At 49.7% G+C, this 17,957-nt stretch overlaps 2 protein-coding genes across 2 annotated transcripts; both read left to right on the forward strand.

Annotated features, from left to right (window-relative positions):
- Positions 1–11,453: 11,453 nt before the first annotated feature.
- LOC123191254 (UPF0481 protein At3g47200) lies at positions 11,454–13,579 on the forward strand. Its single transcript, XM_044604069.1, has 4 exons — positions 11,454–11,642; positions 11,888–12,371; positions 12,460–12,622; positions 12,737–13,579. The coding sequence occupies exons 1-4, from the start codon at positions 11,515–11,517 to the stop codon at positions 13,450–13,452; spliced, it is 1,491 nt and encodes a 496-aa protein (XP_044460004.1). The 5' UTR covers positions 11,454–11,514; the 3' UTR covers positions 13,453–13,579.
- Positions 13,580–13,702: 123 nt separating this feature from the next.
- Positions 13,703–17,539, forward strand: LOC123191253 (probable methyltransferase PMT26). Its single transcript, XM_044604068.1, has 8 exons — positions 13,703–14,745; positions 14,862–15,011; positions 15,373–15,643; positions 15,730–15,840; positions 15,975–16,149; positions 16,246–16,518; positions 16,690–16,884; positions 17,051–17,539. Exons 1-8 carry the CDS (start codon positions 14,002–14,004, stop codon positions 17,259–17,261), a joined length of 2,130 nt encoding a protein of 709 aa, XP_044460003.1. The 5' UTR covers positions 13,703–14,001; the 3' UTR covers positions 17,262–17,539.
- Positions 17,540–17,957: the final 418 nt, after the last annotated feature.

Raw genomic sequence — 17,957 nt, forward strand, 5'->3', positions numbered from 1 at the left:
TTCAAGATGTTCAGAATTTCAAATTTTCTTCATATTTTAGAAAATGTTCGCTTCTTTCAAAAAATTGAAATGCCAAAAATTGTTCTTGTTTTCAAATTATGTTCAGGTTATCAAAAAAAAGCTCACCGTAAAGAAAAAAAAAGTTTGCCGTACATTTGAAAAAATGTTCACTGTAATGTTCATAGGAAAATTGTTCAGTTTGCATTGAAAAAGAGTTCACCGTATATTAAAAAAATATCTTGTGCGCATTTGAAAAATATTCACCACATAATTAGAAAAGTTCAGTGTGTATTTTCAAATTCACTTTTTTCGAAAAAAATCACATTTAAAAAAAATGTTAGGAATTTCTGAAATCTGTTGCTAGTTCTTAAAGTCGTGCGCTGCCATTTGGTCACAGGCACCATCAGCTCGAGTGGCTGGTCGAAACCGGGAGGTCCCGTGTTGCGGAAATGAGTCATGTCTCCAAGCTGCTATGGCTATCAAACAAGACTCTCATTGTTGTCGACACACCATGCATAGAGGATGTAATGGGGGTGTCTTTGTTCCTAAAAAAAAAGGAGGTGTCTCAAGGCAACATAGGGGCACCTTATGAGACACTAAATCAACATTGAATGACCGTGCGCATCCTACTTCATGATGTCAGGTTGTTGATCATGAACCTCTCATAATGGTCAATGTTGAAGGTGCTTAGAGCATCTCCAACCGTTGGGCCCCCAGGCGGCTCGTAAAATCACCGCCTGGGGACGTACCAGCGCTAAAATTGGCCTGGGCCAATCGGGGTCCCAGCTGCGGGCCCCAGGGTCGCCCTCAGAAGGCGTCTTTTATATTTTTTGAAAAGGAATTCGGCTAAAATTCGGCAAACGGGACAAAGATTTGGCTAAAATTCAGCGAACACTTCAAAAAACGCGCTGAGCGCGGCGAAGTTGCCGTCGTCGCCGTTGTCCTCGTCGTCCTTCTCCTCCTTCACACGGCCGCCCTTGCTCGACCCTTGCCCGGGGTCGCCCTGGCGGACCGATGGTGGCGCGTCGTCGTCGCCGTCGTCGTCGAGAACGACGACGCCTCCCTCGTCGCGGCCACGGCGCCTAGCGGCGAACTCCTCTTGGGCGCGGCACTGGCGCTCCAGCTCCGTCCACACCCAGTCTTCGCGCGCCCACTTCAAGGCCGCCGCGTCGGAGAGCCGTGGCTCCATCTTCATGGCGGCGAGCCCGGGCTCCGTCTTCACGGCGGCGGCGAGGCCTGGCTCTGTCTTCGGCTTGACGGAGTGGGGAGGAGCCGAGGAGGACGCGTGCCCGCCCTCATTGATGACGATGCCGGCGCTGCGGGTGCGCCGATCGAGCGGCGTCTCCGCGGGCTCGGCTTTGATGCTGAAAAGCGTCGATGACCCGGAGGAGTGTGAGGAGAAGCGGGAGGAGGAGGAGGAAGAGGACACCGTTCTCCTTGGCATCCATTGGCCACCGCTCCGGACCGGGGCGGCAGGGTATGTCAACAGCGGGTCATTGCCGCCCTCGAGGTGCCGGAGAACGGCGTGCAGAGAGCGGTAGGGCGCACCCCACCACAGGCGGCGTCCCTCGCTGCTCTTGGTGTTGGGGAATGTAGCATGCAATTTCAAAAATTTCTGTACACTCATGCAAGATCTATCTAGATGATGCATAGTAACGAGAGGGGAGAGTGTGTCCATGTACCCTCGTAGACCGAAAGCGGAAGCGTTAGCTTAATACCCTTGATGTAGTCGAACGTCTTCTTGATTCAACCGATTAAGCACCGAAGGTACTGCACCTCCAAGTTCTGCACATGTTCAGCTCGATGACGTCCCTCGAACTCTTGATCCAGCAAAGTGTCGAGGGAGAGTTGCGTCTGCACGACGGCTAGTGACGGTGATGGTGAAGTTATCTGCGCAGGGCTTAGCCTAAGCACTACGTCAATATGATCAGAGGAGTAAACGGTGGAGGGGGCACCGCACACGACTAAAACAATTGATGTCCTTTGGGGTGCCCCCTGCCCCTGTATATAAAGGAGGGGAGGGGAGGCCGGACGGCCCTAGGGGTGCGCCAAGTGGGGGGAGTCCCACTAGGACTCCTAGTCCTAGTCGGCTCCCCCCTTCCTTCCAACGAAGGGGGGAAAGGGGGAAGAGGGGGAGAAGGTGAAGGAAAGGGGGAGCCGCGCCCCCTCCTCCTTGTCCAATTCGAACTCGCATGGGGGAGGGCGCCACCTCCCGTGGCCTGCCTCCTCCTCTCCCCTATGGCCCATTTAAGATCCAATACTTCCCGGGGGGTTCCGGTAACCCCTCGGTATTCCGAAAAATACCCGAACCTCTCCGGAACCATTCCCGTGTCCGAATATAACCTTCCAATATATCAATCTTTATCTCTCGACCATTTCGAGACTCCTCGTCATGTCTGTGATCTCATCCGGGACTCCAAACAACTTTCGGTGACCAAAAACACATAACTCATAATACAGATCGTCATAGAACGTTAAGCATGCGGACCCTACGGGTTCGAGAACTATGTAGACATGATCGAGACACATCTCCGGTCAAAAACTAACAGCGGAACCTAGATGCTCATATTGGTTCCTACATATTCTACGAAGATCTTTGTCGATCAAACTGTAATGACAATATACGTTGTTCTCTTTGTCATGGTATGTTACTTGCCCGAGATTCGATCGTCGGTATCTTCATACCTAGTTAAATCTCGTTACCGGCAAGTCTCTTTACTCATTCCGTAATGCATCATCCCGTAACTAACTCATTAGTCACATCGCTTGCAAGGCTTATGACGATGTGCATTACCGAGAGGGCCCAGAGATACCTCTGCGATACTCGGAGTGACAAATCCTAATCTCGATCTATGCCAACTCAACAAACACCTTTGGAGATACCTGTAGAGCATCTTTATAATCACCCAGTTATGTTGTGATGTTTGATAGAACACAAGGCACTCCTCCGGTATCCAGGAGTTGCATAATCTCATAGTCTGAGGAACATGTATTTGATATGAAGAAAGCAGTAGCAATAAAACTTAACGATCATTATGCTATGCTAAGGGATGGGTCTTGTCCATCACATCATTCTCCTAATGATATGATCCCGTTATCAAATGACAACACATGTCCATGGCTAGGAAACTTAACCATCTTTTGATCAACGAGCTAGTCTATTAGAGGCACACTAGGGACACAGTGTTTTGTCTATGTATCCACACATGTATCAAGTTTTTAGTTAATACAATTATAGCATGAATAATAAATATTTATCATGAATATGGAAATACAAAGTAACAACTTTATTATTGCCTCTAGGGCATATTTCCTTCACTTGCCACCCCCCCCTCCCCCACCACCGGCACGTTGTTGGTGGAGGCCAGATGCTGCGCCTGCCGGTGTTGGAAGTAAGCCGCCCACGCCTCGTGGTTGCCGGCAGCGTACTGCGGGAGGGCCCGCTGCTCCTCCGTCAGTGACGCCCGCATGCGGTCGACCTCATCGGCGAAGTAGTCAGGGCGCACGTCAACGTCGGGCAGCGGGGGGATGGGGACGCTACTGGCACTGAGCCTCCACCGCCCCGGCGCGCGCATGTTGGGAGGCGTCGGGATGTTCGCCTCAAACAGCAAGTGGCCTTCCCACTCATGCAACGAGCGGCGGCCAAAGTCATTGGCCGCCGCCCCATCGCCGGGAAAACGCTTGGCCATCGTCGCGGTTGGGCACGGGGAGAGAGGGGGAGGAGCGTCGGCGGCGGCTGCGCGTGGGGAGAGAGGGGAGGAGCGTTGGCGGCTGTGGGCGGTGTGTGGTCACAGGCGACGGGAGGCATTGCTTTATAGCGACAGGGGGTGGGCGTCGTGTGTACGCGTGGCGGGAGGGGGGGCGTCGCCGCGCCGCCCTTGAGGAATCAATGGCGGCAGCCTTGGCATTGTTTCCCACGAGAACCGAGGCAATGAGGACGACGAAGCGGCGTCTCGCTGACTCGGTGGCCCCATCCCCATACACGCCAAAAACACGTCCCCCGGCGCCCCCAGCGCGCCTGGTTCGGCCTGGGTCCACCGGCGCCAATTTCGGCTCAAACCGATGAAAACAGGCTCCTGGGGACGCGACTGGGCCGATTTTTGGGCGCCGGTACTGAAAAATCGCCGTGGAGAGGGGGGTGTTGGGGACGCGGCTGGAGATGCTCTTAATGACAAGAAAAGTAGAGTTGTGTACGTACTCAACGATGAAAGTTGATGAACATTCATGTAAGCTTAGTTACTGTCCAACATTGGCCCACCGCAACTCCATCGACACAGTAGATGGCAAGGTCATGCTCGTCTTCACCATGCAATATACTGCTGCTGCAATCGGTGTTGTGCTATGTGTCATGACACACGTGCCTTTTTTTTTAAGGCAAACTAGGGATTTTATTCAAAGTTCACAGCGTCCGGGATACACGCAATATCCGGAAGAACCCCTAGCCACACATGGCGACCCACTGCGAGAGACGCAGCTCCCTTGACAAGCAAGTGGACCTCAAAATTATTATCTCTACTTTCTAAACAGAAATCAACCGAAGAAAAGGCATTACAGCTTGTGTGGATCTCACGAAGGATAGGAGCATAAGCAGGCAACCCCGACGATCTAATATTTGAAAACACTTCAGCACAATCCGTGGCAATGGTGAGATCCTGGAGATTTAAAATCCGGGCTAGAGCTAGTGCTTCGCTGCACGCAAGAGCTTCGAGACTTGCCGGGTCAGTGAGGCCATCAAAAACTGTTGCAGAAGCACCAATAAACTTGCCAAATCTGTCACGACACACAACTCCTGCTGCTCCTTTGTCTCCTAAGGTTGACAACCCCCCATCACAATTTAACTTTGACGACTCGCCCTGGGGTGGTAGCCACATCTTTGCTCTTTGCCGGTTCCCTCGTATGACAGCAGTCGAGGGTTTTATCGTGTTCGCTAACTCCAGCTCCTCCAGGAATCTGTTTACGAACGACATAGTGGATAGCGGGCTCTGAAACTCCTCTTCGTATATAGCTCTCCTCCTGGCCCACCAGATCGCCCACATGGTCACTAGAATTCGAGCTAAGTCTCGTTGGTTTGTGTTCTCAAACAACCAGAACAGCCATAGCCTCGCATCTTCGGTTTGATTTGATATCATATGCTCAACCAACTCATCATCCTCCAGAGCCCAAACACATCTTGCCATGCGGCAACTCAGAAGCGAGTGGCGCCATGTATCCTCCATTGCTCCGCATATAGAGCAGGCGGGGGTCTCTGCCATATGTCTTTCATGTCTCACCAGGCCGGTAGGGATAGAAGTATGCGCCAACCGCCATACAAAAACTCTTATCTTTGAGGGGACCTTTACCTTCCATAGCTGAGACCATGAGTTTTTGTCCGCCGCGACGTTAGAGTGACCAGGGCGATGCTCAAGCCAATCCTCTTGTTGTGTTTTGATGGCGCAAATCATCCTGTAAGCTGACCGGACCGAAAAGATCCCTCTCTTGTCGTAGTGCCATGCCCAAAAGTCCTCCTGTTGCCTGGTACTGAGCGGTATGTTGAGGATCGCTTCTACATCGGCAGGGATGAAGTGCTCAGATAAAACTTGCCGATTCCATGATCTTGTGGCTGAGTTGACAAGTTCTGAAACCAAAACCGGCGGGTTCGTGGAGCGGGCGCAGAAGGGCCTCAGCTTGAAATCTCTCGGCACCCAATTATCCTGCCAAATATGCGTAGTTGCTCCGGTTCCAATGCGCTTGATGAGCCCCAAAGACAGAATGTCTCGACCCTCCAAGAGTGACCGCCAAACCTGCGAAGGAGCATTGCCAATTGTGGCGTTCAGCAAGTCAGTATTTGGAAAGTAGCGAGCTTTTAGAATGCAAGCGCTTAGAGCATCCGGTTGCTGCATCAATCGCCACGCTTGCCGAGCAAGAAGAGCTAGGTTGAAAAGCTCAATGTCACGGAAATCCAGGCCGCCCATAAATTTTGGTTTTGACATTGTTTCCCACGACACCCATGCTGTTTTCCGCTCACCGTTTTTACTCCCCCACCAGAACTTGCGTATCAAACTATTGATATGCTCACATAAACCTCGTGGTAGCTTGAAACATGCCATTGAGTATGTTGGAATTGCCTGGGCTACAGACTTGATGAGTACTTCCTTCCCCCTCCCCCCCCCCCCCCGCTGACAGGCACTTTTCCATCCAACCCTGAACATGTTTCCAAATTCGGTCCTTCAGATATTTAAAAGATCCTTCCTTTGCTCTGCCGACATCTGATGGCAAACCCAAGTACTTCTCAGTTAACGACTCATTATGCACATCAAGTATATTCATGATTGACCCTCTTGCCGAATCCGCAACCCCTTTGCTAAAAAAGATTGACGATTTTTCCACATTGATTATCTGCCCCGAAGCATCGCAGTATACTCTCAACAGACCATTAACCCTTGTGGCAGCCTCATCGTTTGCCTCAAAAAAGAGTAGACTGTCATCCGCGAAAAGAAGGTGATTAACCAGAGGGGCTTCAGGCGCCACTGATATACCCTGAACACCAATATTGGACTTCAAAAGGCACGATAAGCCCTCCGCAGCTAACAGGAAAAGGTAAGGCGAGATCGGATCCCCCTGCCGAAGTCCACGTGTAGGCCTGAAACCTTCCAAACTGCCACCGTTAAACAATACGGAGAAAGAAACCGAAGAAACGCACCTCATAATGGTCTCTGTAAATCTGGGGCTAAAACCCAACGTAATCATGACCGCTTTCAGATACGGCCACTCTAGGCGATCATATGCCTTCATCATATCTAACTTCAATGCACAAAACATGTTTCCCTTCACCCTCCTGGTTTTCATATAGTGCAGACACTCGTAAGCTGTGATGAAATTATCTGTGATAAGGCGTCCAGGGACAAAAGCGGACTGCTCTTCGGAGATGATGTCGGGGAGAATCTGCTTCAGCCTGTTGGCTAAGACCTTCGAGGCAACCTTATAGATCACGTTACAAAGGCTTATCGGCCGAAACTGTCCTAAAACTTTTGGACTGGAGATCTTGGGAATTAAAACAATGAACGTGTTGTTGATCTCCTCCGGTGAATCAACTCCATCAAGCACTCGGATGATCATCCTTGTGACCTCGTCACCACATAAGTCCCAATGCTTCTGAAAAAAATGTGCGGGAAAGCCATCTGGGCCCGGTGCCTTGGTTGGAAACATCTGAAAAAGGGCCTCCTTAACTTCCTCTCTACTGTAATCTGCATTGAGACGGGCATTCATATCTCCATCAACCCGTGTTGGTATGTGAGACAGAACCTCCTCCATGCCAATAGTTCCTTCGGACGCATAGAGGTTTTTATAGAACTCTGTAGCCATAGCAGCCAGCTCGCTCGGGTCCGTGCACATCGAGCCATCCACACGGTTTAGTTTAACGATCCTGTTCTTAGCCCGACGGGCGCTAGCTTTCCTCTGAAAAAACTTTGTATTGCTATCCCCTTCTGCTAACCATGTGATCCGAGATCATTGTTTTGCCATGACTTCCTCCCTGTACGCTAGCTCGACAAGGCGGTTCATCACCCCCTTTTCTTCTTCCCCCGGTCCGGTTCGCAGCGGGTCGCCACGGAGCTCCGCAAGCTGCCGGCGCAGATCCCTAATCTCCCGACGTACCAAACCGAAAGTTCTCCTACTCCACCTTGACATAGAGGTCGATACATCGTGTAGCTTGCTAGCCAATTCAGTAAGTGTCCTCGCCGGTCCTCTCTCATCCCATGCTTCGCTGACCACCCCTCTGAACCTCTCGTCCGTCTCCCATGCACATTCATAGCGGAAAGGTTTATTCCCAAAAGATCGTTGATTGCCTGCCTCCATATCAGTCTTGAGCAGTATAGGACAGTGATCACTCTTGGCAGCTGTTAAATGTTCCAGGGTTGCAAACGGGAACATGCTCGACCAGCTTGGCGAGGCCAAAGCCCGGTCTAGTCGGACTCGGCAAAACTGGCCCCCAACGACGCGTGTGCCAAATGACTTGTGAACAGTGGCGTGGTGGTCCATGGACCACCTTGTACATCGGCCTGGTACTTCAGTATATTTGTAAGAAAAATTAATCATGCCGCATTGCATATCTAAGGCCTAAGCCCAAAAACTATGAATATGATAACTAGCTCACTCGTTCCTTTGTACGTTCTAAGTGTACGCTTTACCCAGGAAACATTTCCTCATATGCTTAAAGCAGTTTTCTTGTACGCTAGAGGATGTACTTGATCATTCGAAGTCTCCAACCGAGCACACCGCGACGGCGAACCCTAGCCTTCAGCGTGACAGAAGCCGATGATGCATTGCGCTAGGTAGGCATAAGGCAGAGGAGTGCCAGCGGGGCGGATGGCTAGTAATGCATGCACAAGGTAGAGCTAAACACTGAGGCAGGAACCCACCGACTTCACACCTTTCCAATTTAAAATATGTTTTTCATTTTCGATTCAAAATTTTATTTTGCCTTCAAGGTTTAACTGTGAGGGGTTTTTATTGTAGAATTGTTTCAAAAATTAAAATTACACATACATTCTATTGATAAATTCTATACTAGCATGCAATGGGGGAGCAAGACGACATGTCGGTTTGGATCCTTGGTGCTATATGCCAATATTGCCACGTCAAATAATTGGCGGAGGATTCTGCCACTGGTCATTGACTAAGAAACCAACAGGGAAAGTTGTTGGGGCTGGGGCGAACCAAAAAATTGAACAAGGTCCAAATAGAGGCCATCACTAAAGTCAACGTCAAATTTTTTGCTGGATTGCTCGGAGGGCCAAACCAAACAGACTCTATGGCCCTGTTTGGATACTCTAACTTAGCTAGGGTTAGAGTTAGTTTCTAGTTCATGACTAACCCTGAACTAACTGTAGCCAAAGTGGTGTTTTGATTACGGGGTTAGATTGACAATAAATGCACTTGGTGGAGAGAGAAAAGTGATTTTTAGTGGGCCCCACAAGAACTAGCTCCAATTAGCACCCCTTGGCTGGCGGTACAGAGAGAGAAAAGTGATCTTTTAGTGGGCCCCATGAGAATTAGCTCCAATTTGCACCCCTTGGCGGGATAGTTTTTTGGGTGGGTTAGATGCAACTAGCTCCAATCTAACCCTCATGTTTGGCTACTTTAGGGCTATTTGAGCCCCAACTAGCTCAAACTAACTCTAACCCATGGATCCAAACGTGACCTATATCTCTTCCCGCGGAGGGCACAAACCATGAGTGTTTTTTGTGCGTGTCTCTGTGTGGGGGTGGGGGGCAAAGACTATAAAATTTCCTATCCGGGTTCTTCCATTTTATTTTTTCAAAAATATGTTTAGGGGGGGGGGGCATTGGCCCCCTCATGCATCTTAACACACATAGCTCTGCCTCTACTAAATATATTTGCATGTTATATTTTTTCATGTAAATATTGTATATATATCAATTGGACCACCCTAACAAAAAATTCTACCTAGTTTCTATTAGTACTCAGCTGGTTTTGGCCTTCAAAACCTGGGCTGCCTCAAAAAAAAACTAGTAGCTTAGCACTCGTGCTCATTAAACTTGCTCAACATTCTTTTGATGAACCTTAATTAATTTCCCTAGAATAATAATTGGTGCACATATATATATTATAGCTTTTTTCCACGTGCATGCAAGCATCAAATAAGATTTTTTTTTTCAAAATTGCTAATTTCTGTAGATGATGACTACACCGAGGGCACGTGTCGCTGCTGCTGCTCTTGACCTCGACGCCGTCTATGGCTCAGCCAGGTAAGTCTATGGCTCAGCCAGGTAAATTGGGGGGCATTGCCCCCCCCCCCCAATCTTAACACACATAGCTCTGCCTCTTACCTACCTGCTACTGATGCTGCTCTTGACCTCGACGCCGTCTATGGCTCAGCAAGGTAAATTGGGGGGCATTGCCCCCCCCCCCCATCCCCCAATCTTCACACACATAGCTCTGCCTCTGGTAAATATATTTGCATGTTATATTGTTTTCATGTAAATATTATATATATCAATTGGACCACCCTGACCAGAAATCCTAGCTACGCCACTACTTGTGAAGGGTGCCTTTCCAGTACAGGGACAATGGTGACAAGTATACAATTATACCAGGCAGATCAACACGAGTATGGTAGCTAGCATTTGTATGCTTGTCATTGAGGAGGCCAAGACCACCCAGAACACGCTTAAGGAAAGGTGTTGGATATAGTAATTTACCTAATAACGTTCATTTAGCATTCTCGCCAAACATAATATTTCTTGTTGTTGCGGCCCTTGACATGTCATTTGTGGCGGCTCGGGCGGCAACCCTAGAAGCCGCCGCCGCAACCCCTTCTTAGGCCACCCCCTCAACGTCGCCGGCTCATGTCGTTGGGCAAAGCCAGCCAGCTGCTGGCGACGGCGGGGCGTGCTCCCTTCCGCGGCGAAGGCCTTCACGTTGGCCATGATCCCCTCCCTCATCCTGCTCTGATGTCCCTGCTCGGCGGACGGCGTCGTGCTCCCGTGCGTGCAGTGCGCATGCCCTATCCTGCCTTGCTGGTCTGTGCCCAGTTGCGGGCAACCCCTACCCTGGTGTGCTCTCACGGCATATCCTCCCTGCCCCGGCCGTCTTCGGCCATATCTGAGTCGTGCTTGGCCGGTGCAGGTGTGCAAGGTGGCCCCTGCTGTCACGTGTGCGCCCTCCATCCCGTCTTGCTGGCCCGACCCGGTGTCCATATCCATTGGCGGCACCTCCCTACAGCGGCCTTCCGGTCGGATCCGCATGCGCCCGCGCTATGACCTCGTGTTTTCATGGCCTTTGGCCCACCCATAGCTCTGCTCCGGCCAGGCCTGCGCGGCTCGTTCCGCTTCTCTGGTTAGGAGCTTCGGTGGCATGGTGGCTGGCATGCTCCGGATGCGAGGTGAGGAGGCACTGCCGGGTGAAAACTCAGTCGACGGCGATGCCTGTGGGTGCCATTTTTCTCAACGGGGGGCGTTAGATTGGCATTGTCTTCCTCCCCTCCTTTGTGGTCTGTTCCTGGGAGAAATCCCAGATCCAGAAATCATCCTTTTTCTAAAAAATAAATCATTGTTATGTGTAAAAGTGCATTAGCAACTCTTTCCCCACATGAAGTTAAGCACAATGGTACGTAGTCTTAGTTTGGCTCAGCCATGCAGCATCCTACTATTTCCTTTTGGTAAAGAAGTTGGTAGTGTGCATTAACTCTACTACTACATCAAGTTAGGCATATCCTCATTGGTAGTTTAATTAAGTACATTCGACATCTTTCTTTGTGCCTAACCTAGGGGACAAGGCAAGTAACACCGTCCTTTAATCATACATTCATCATACCATGTCGCTTTAACCAAATGCTGCAATAATCACGTGATAATACAACAAGAAAGGAATGTGGATAAGAAAGTCGATCTCGCCGTTCTTCCTCTATATATATGCTCATGCATACAAAGAACTAATTTAGAGGCACACATTAGTGTGTGTAGCTATTAAGGTAGGTAAGCAAGGTAGCTAGCTAGTACTACACTTGGTTCCAGGATGTCGTCGTGGGCGGTGGACATGGAGAAGAAGCTCGACGACGCTGAGCAACCGGCTAAAGTGGAGAGATGGTTGAAGCACTGCGTTTTCCGTGTCCCATCGCGCTTTAAGATGGCCATTATTGGAGGGTATGGAGAGATGCTTTGGTGGTGTTGATCGCTTAATTGACCTACATTCTTGTGCCATTAATTTAACTTCTTCTTGTTTTTGGTTTTTCTTTCTTTCAACAACTTGGGTGTGTGTGCTTCCTTTGTTTTGTTTCTTAACTAGTTCTTGATATAGCGTTGTTGTTGCAGTGCTCATGTATATTATAGTAAATGTCATGTTGTTATCAATAGATGGTCCTTTATTAAAGAAGTAATGCAAATGGCAGGGCGAGCTGCGTATACAAGCCGCAGACGGTGTCCCTTGGCCCATTCCACCATGGCGACAAGGACCTGAAACCCATGGAGGAGCACAAGCTGAGGGCCGTCCGTCGCCTCCTTCACCGGCCCAACTGCAAGACAACCCTTGCCGAGCTCATCGCCGTCGTGGAAGAGGTGGCCGACGACCTGCAGGATGCCTACATGGACCTAGGCCAAGAGTGGCAGGGCAAGGAGAACAGGGGCAAGTTCCTAGAAATGATGATCACGGACGGCTGCTTCCTGCTAGAGGTGATGAGGACAGTTGCCGCCATGTATCAGGAAAATGGATCCATTTTCATGGCCGTGGCCGACAAGCACGGTGACCCCGTCTTCAGCAAGCACGAAATTCAGCACATCAAGCCATTCGTCCAACGCGACATGCTCATGATCGAGAACCAACTCCCACTGATGTTGTTCCAGAAGATCGTTGCAGCCGAGGAGGGCAAACCACCGGTATGTTACTGACTGCTACTTGATATCAATATGTTATCTTTCCTCCAAAAAGATAAACACGACAATAAATGGGTGTACATGCATGTAGAGCACGGCTTCGATAAATTTCATGGTGCTTAAGTTCCTGGAAAGAGAAGATGTCCCGGAAGGGCTCAACCTAGGACTCCACCCGCTTGACATCTATCGGACGAGCTGGCTCAAGGCAGGGATGAAGACAAGGGGCGACAAACAAGGGCAATGCCACCCACAAGGTTCTGGTTTTGAGAAGAATGATATGCATTAGAAGTCTTGTTTCCTGATAATGTAGTTATACTATACTTTTTTCCCCACTCATGAAGTTTACAACACAAAATCTCATAACTTAGGCCTCCTCAAGATAAAAAGCTGGATGCATTCATGCTTCAAGGCCCGCCAACATAATATTCATAGGGACAGGGGTGTGGAGACAGAGACCGGGGCATCGCGTCTTCCCCAAACAACTATGCATCCGCAGAGAGTGGTGCCACGGTCGGCGTGGAAGTTGTCTGAGGCAGGCATTCAGTTCGTGCCCAGCAACACGAGCTGTCTTGACGACATTGACCTGGATAACTGGACGCTCTACATGCCCAAGGTACTTATAGACGACTCGACCGCCTACAAGTTCCACAACATGATGGTGTTCGAGGCGATGCACGTGGGCACCAAAAACGACGTGACGGCGTACGTGTTGTTCGTAAAGGACCTCGTGGATTCCACCGACGACGTGCGCCTGCTGGTGAAGAAGATGATCCTGGAGCATGACCTTGCCGACGACAACGCTGCCGTGGTGAGGCTCTTCAACGGCCTCACCAAGGATGTGTACAAGAACCGGAAGAGTCAATTGTGCCGCGTGCATGATGACCTGGTGCACCACTACACCAATCACCGTACGCGTGTCAACATGTACGAGTGGTGGGCACGCCTTAGGAGCAAGTACTCCAAGAGCCCCTGGACGGCCCTTGCCCTTCTCACCGTCGTCCTGCTCCTCGTCGGAGACATCGTGCAGTCCGTGCATGCAGTCCTAGGCTATGATCCCAAAAAGGCCAAACCCAAAATGGATTAATCGGAGAAATGCTTTTGTCTTGTCGCATTGTTTCCCAGCAAGTTGAAGTGGAAGAAATCCAAGTGGTATCCCTTGTGTTATTTACTCGCACGGTGCTTATTCGGTCCTCAAAATATATCGATGCACATTGTTATGATGTTTCTAGGATGTGTTTTCTGTCAAAAAAAATTGTTTTTAGGATGTGTGATGTTTTTACTCTATTTTTATATTTACAGTAGTATTTATTTTTGTCATTGGACACGGTTTCTACGGGCGAGTGCTGCGGGAGCGGTGGGTGCCGGACAGCCGGCGGCGGTGGCGTCCGGACCCGACGAAATCTGGATCCATTCCGTCGCCAGCAGCGGAAAGGCTGGATTTTTCTTCCCCCTTTCCGTCGCCGCGCTTCCCTCCCCGATTCCTCGCCGATTCTTCCTCCTCCTCCTCCTCGTGCCCCAAATCCATCCTCTTTCCTTCCGCCCGATTATCTTCTTCCGACCCCGCCTGGATCCATCCACTCCAGATCTTCCTCCTCCTCCGGATTGCGCTCCGGATGCGATAAGGAGCCGGCCAATGGCGCTCGGGCACACGCGCCTCGACGTCCGGCGGCAGCAGCATCAGCAGCACGCCGCCTCCTCCTCCTCCTCCTCCTGCTCCGCCCCCGCCGTCGCCGCCTTCGTCGGGCTCTGCCTCGTCGCCGTCTGGACGGCCTCCTCCGCGCTCGTCACCCCCGCCGACTTCTCCCCGTTCCAGGCCCCATTATGGCGCCGCGCCGCCGCTCCGGCCGAGGGGAGCCCGCCCCCCGCCGCCGTCAGAGAAGAAGAGGCCGCCGCCGACGACCAGGAGCCTCCCGCGGCCGACCGGCATCCGCCCGATTCCACGGAGAAAGCAAAGGGGGCCGACGAACAACAGAGCGCGGCAGCGAAGCCGGAGGAGAAGCCCGCTGAGAAGCCGGCGGCAAAGAAGGAGGAGCCCGAGGTGTTCCCCGACGCCAAGGACGCCGAGCTCCTCAACCAGACGGCGGCGGAGCCGGGCCCGTGGCGCACCCAGGCCGCCGAGTCCAACACAGAGACCAACGAGCGAGCCAACGCGTCTTCCAGCGTCCCGGCGGCGAGCCACGGCTGGAAGCTCTGCGACGTCGAGGCTGGAGCCGACTACATCCCGTGCCTCGACAACCTCGAGGCCATCAGGAAGCTCCGGAGCGACAAGCACTACGAGCACCGGGAGCGGCATTGCCCCGAGGAGCCCCCGACCTGCCTCGTCCCGCTGCCGCCGGGCTACCGGAGCCCGATAAGGTGGCCGGAGAGCAGAGACCAGGTTCTTTCTAGCTGGACACTGAACTGAATTCTCTGTCTTTGGTGCATGATTTCAGTTTATCTTCAGACATGCTTTGTTTACCTGACTGACAGAGGGTTTTTTTTGTGTGTGTGCAGATATGGTATAGCAATGTTCCTCATACCAAGCTGGTGGAGTACAAGGGGCACCAGAACTGGGTGAATGTCTCCGGGGAGCACCTCGTCTTTCCGGGAGGCGGAACCCAGTTCAAGCGTGGTGCTCTGCATTACATTGATTTCATTCAGGAGGTAACACTCAGACATGCTACTATTCGTTAGAATATCATTCTCAAGTTGATAAGTTCAGAGCCTTTGCGTTATGAAAATATTATTGCAACAAATTAGACACATTAAGTTACTCTAGGCATGCTATGGTCAGATAATGCGAATGATTTGTTCAGTAGGTGTCGTGCCCAAATTTCTGTAAAATTAAATTATCCTCCATAACTATGGTTGCCATATGCTGTCTAAGACCAATGTTATTGAACAAAATAGGATTATTCTTTCCTTGTGAAAAAAGGATAGTGCTCTCGATTTAGGAATTCAATTCACTGTAGTGAAAACCTAAAACTGAGGTTCTCTGTTTGACATGTCTGATGCTACTACGCAGGCAAAGAAAGATGTGGCATGGGGAAAACGGACGCGTGTAGTTCTAGACGTTGGCTGCGGAGTTGCTAGCTTCGGGGGATATCTATTTGACAGAGATGTGCTTACGATGTCGTTCGCACCTAAAGACGAGCATGAAGCTCAGGTGCAGTTTGCCCTTGAGAGAGGAATCCCTGCTATATCAGCGGTTATGGGTACCAAAAGGCTCCCATTTCCTGGCGGGGTCTTTGATGCTGTACACTGCGCACGCTGTCGGGTACCATGGCATATCGAAGGTACTTTCTTTTACAACAAGCCTCTTCTTGTATAATATTGTTCCTCTCTGTTGCTGTTGCCTGAAATTATCAGTGTTGTCTGGCAGGCGGTAAGCTGTTGCTAGAACTGAACAGGCTATTACGGCCTGGTGGTTACTTTGTGTGGTCTGCCACTCCTGTATACCAGAAACTGCCGGAAGATGTCGAGATATGGGAAGGTAAATTAACTGATGATTACGGCATTCAATTCTTTTTCATTGTGGACATACTGTTCTTGCTCCCAAAACTTCGACTATTGTAATAAAATAGCGAATTATTGAGCTAATATATATTTTGTTTTGCACTTTCCCAGCAATGTCTGCTCTAACAAGGTCAATGTGCTGGAATGTGGTCAATAAAGTAAAGGATAGGGTAAATCGAGTGGGAGCAGCGATTTTCCAAAAGCCAATGGACAACCGATGCTATGACGCAAGATCTGCTGCAAACCCACCACTCTGTGGAGAGTTTGATAATCCTGATGCTGCCTGGTAAGTGTTCTCATTTTCAACAAGCTATATCTTTGATGCTGATGACCAAACCTTGTACCTAATTTTAAGTTCATGTATTCTCTTATCACCCTTCAGGAATGTTTCATTGCAGTCTTGTATGCATAAATTGCCCAGAGACCCCACCATGCGTGGTTTACGGTGGCCAGAGGAATGGCCATTGAGGGTGGAAAGACCACCTTACTGGCTGAAAAGCTCTGAGACTGGAGTGTATGGAAAGCCTGCTCCTGAAGATTTTCAAGCGGACTACGAGCACTGGAAGCGGGTGATAAGCAATTCGTATATGGAAGGCCTGGGTATTGACTGGTCTGCTGTCAGAAACGTTATGGACATGAAAGCTGTATACGGAGGGTAAGAACGGATCACATGATTGCTCTTTTTTAGCATCGAAAAGAATGAAAATGGTGCCACCCAGTCTGTCCTCTCCTTCCATGCCAACTGTTCTTCACAAGCCCAGAAGCAGAAAATTTCATCATACTGCAGTGCATAACATTAATCCGTGTCATCCGCTTGCTGTTTTAGGTTTGCAGCAGCTTTGCGGAATATGAAGGTGTGGGTCATGAATGTAGTTCCAATTGATTCGCCCGACACACTCCCAATCATATACGAGCGCGGGCTGTTTGGACTCTACCATGACTGGTGCGAGTCGTTTAGCACCTACCCGAGAAGCTACGATCTTGTCCACGCGAACCATCTCTTCTCCAAGATTAAGAAGAGGTAATGGTCTTTTCACTAGAGAAAACCGACATGGCGCGAAAACCACCATGACTGATCAAATGCTGTTTAATCTGCTCAATTTATGCATGAAAAACATGTCGTTGTTATGGTTGTGGATAGAACAAGAGTTGAAGTTCGACTTAAGTGCTGAATGATGCTGCTGTAGGTGCGAACTGTTGGGTGTGATTGTGGAGGTGGACCGGATCGTGAGGCCGGAAGGGAGGCTGATCGTCAGGGACGATATGCAGACGATACGCGAGGTGGAGTCGGTCGTCAAGTCGCTGCACTGGGAGGTCCGGCTGTCGTACTCCCAGGAGAATGAAGGCCTTCTGTTTGTGCAGAAGACCATGTGGCGACCAAATACTTCTTCGAGTTGATCGAAGCTAAAAAAGGGGGGGGGGGGGGGGGATCTGGATGAACCATGCATCCATTGGTATAGACATTGTGTTTGTGTAGAGGGACGAGTGTAGCATAGCATATTGGGATGATATTGTTACCGCCGATTTTGTTCTTATGTTAGCGGAGCGGGCAAGGGCAATGAATGTGATGTATGTATGTAATGCATGATTATTGTTCATGTTGTTACAGGCGAGTAGGCTCAGCAAAGATTGAGCCTAACATACATAGCTGATAATAAGATGCACAAATTCGTCGATGAGATGTGTGTATTTTATATTTTGTTTTGTTGAAAATGTTAAGATGAGACATTTTTGTTTTTCAGTCTTAGGCAGTGCACAATTTGATCATTATTTTTACTTGTAGTAGGACTTGGAACATAGTAAGATTATATATATGCCTTAAAATTATGCAATACAAGTATGATGGCATTATTCTTGCACGACCAATCTGCATATTAGACTATTAGTGATCTACTCCCTCCATTTCTAAATATAAGCCTTATTAGAGATTTCATCAATACGGACTACATACAGATGTATATAAATGTATTTTAAAGATTCACTCATTTTTGTTCCGCGTGTAGTCCATAATGGAATCTCTAAAAAGGCTTATATTTAGGAACGGAGGGAGTAAGTTTTAAAGCGATGCAGACCATGAAAAACAAGAAAGAGCTT

This window comes from Triticum aestivum, chromosome 2A (assembly GCF_018294505.1).
Source record: "Triticum aestivum cultivar Chinese Spring chromosome 2A, IWGSC CS RefSeq v2.1, whole genome shotgun sequence".
Lineage (NCBI taxonomy): Eukaryota > Viridiplantae > Streptophyta > Magnoliopsida > Poales > Poaceae > Triticum > Triticum aestivum.

Bases quoted from the DNA above. Each gene is read 5' to 3' on its own strand.
- LOC123191254 (XM_044604069.1), top strand. From the start codon at position 11,515: ATGTCGTCGTGGGCGGTGGACATGGAGAAGAAGCTCGACGACGCTGAG. The intron at 11,643-11,887 runs GTATGGAGAGAT...TGCAAATGGCAG, and splicing joins AAGATGGCCATTATTGGAGG to GGCGAGCTGCGTATACAAGC. The intron at 12,372-12,459 runs GTATGTTACTGA...ACATGCATGTAG, and splicing joins CCGAGGAGGGCAAACCACCG to AGCACGGCTTCGATAAATTT.
- LOC123191253 (XM_044604068.1), top strand. From the start codon at position 14,002: ATGGCGCTCGGGCACACGCGCCTCGACGTCCGGCGGCAGCAGCATCAG. The intron at 15,644-15,729 runs GTACTTTCTTTT...GTTGTCTGGCAG, and splicing joins GGTACCATGGCATATCGAAG to GCGGTAAGCTGTTGCTAGAA. The intron at 15,841-15,974 runs GTAAATTAACTG...GCACTTTCCCAG, and splicing joins AGATGTCGAGATATGGGAAG to CAATGTCTGCTCTAACAAGG.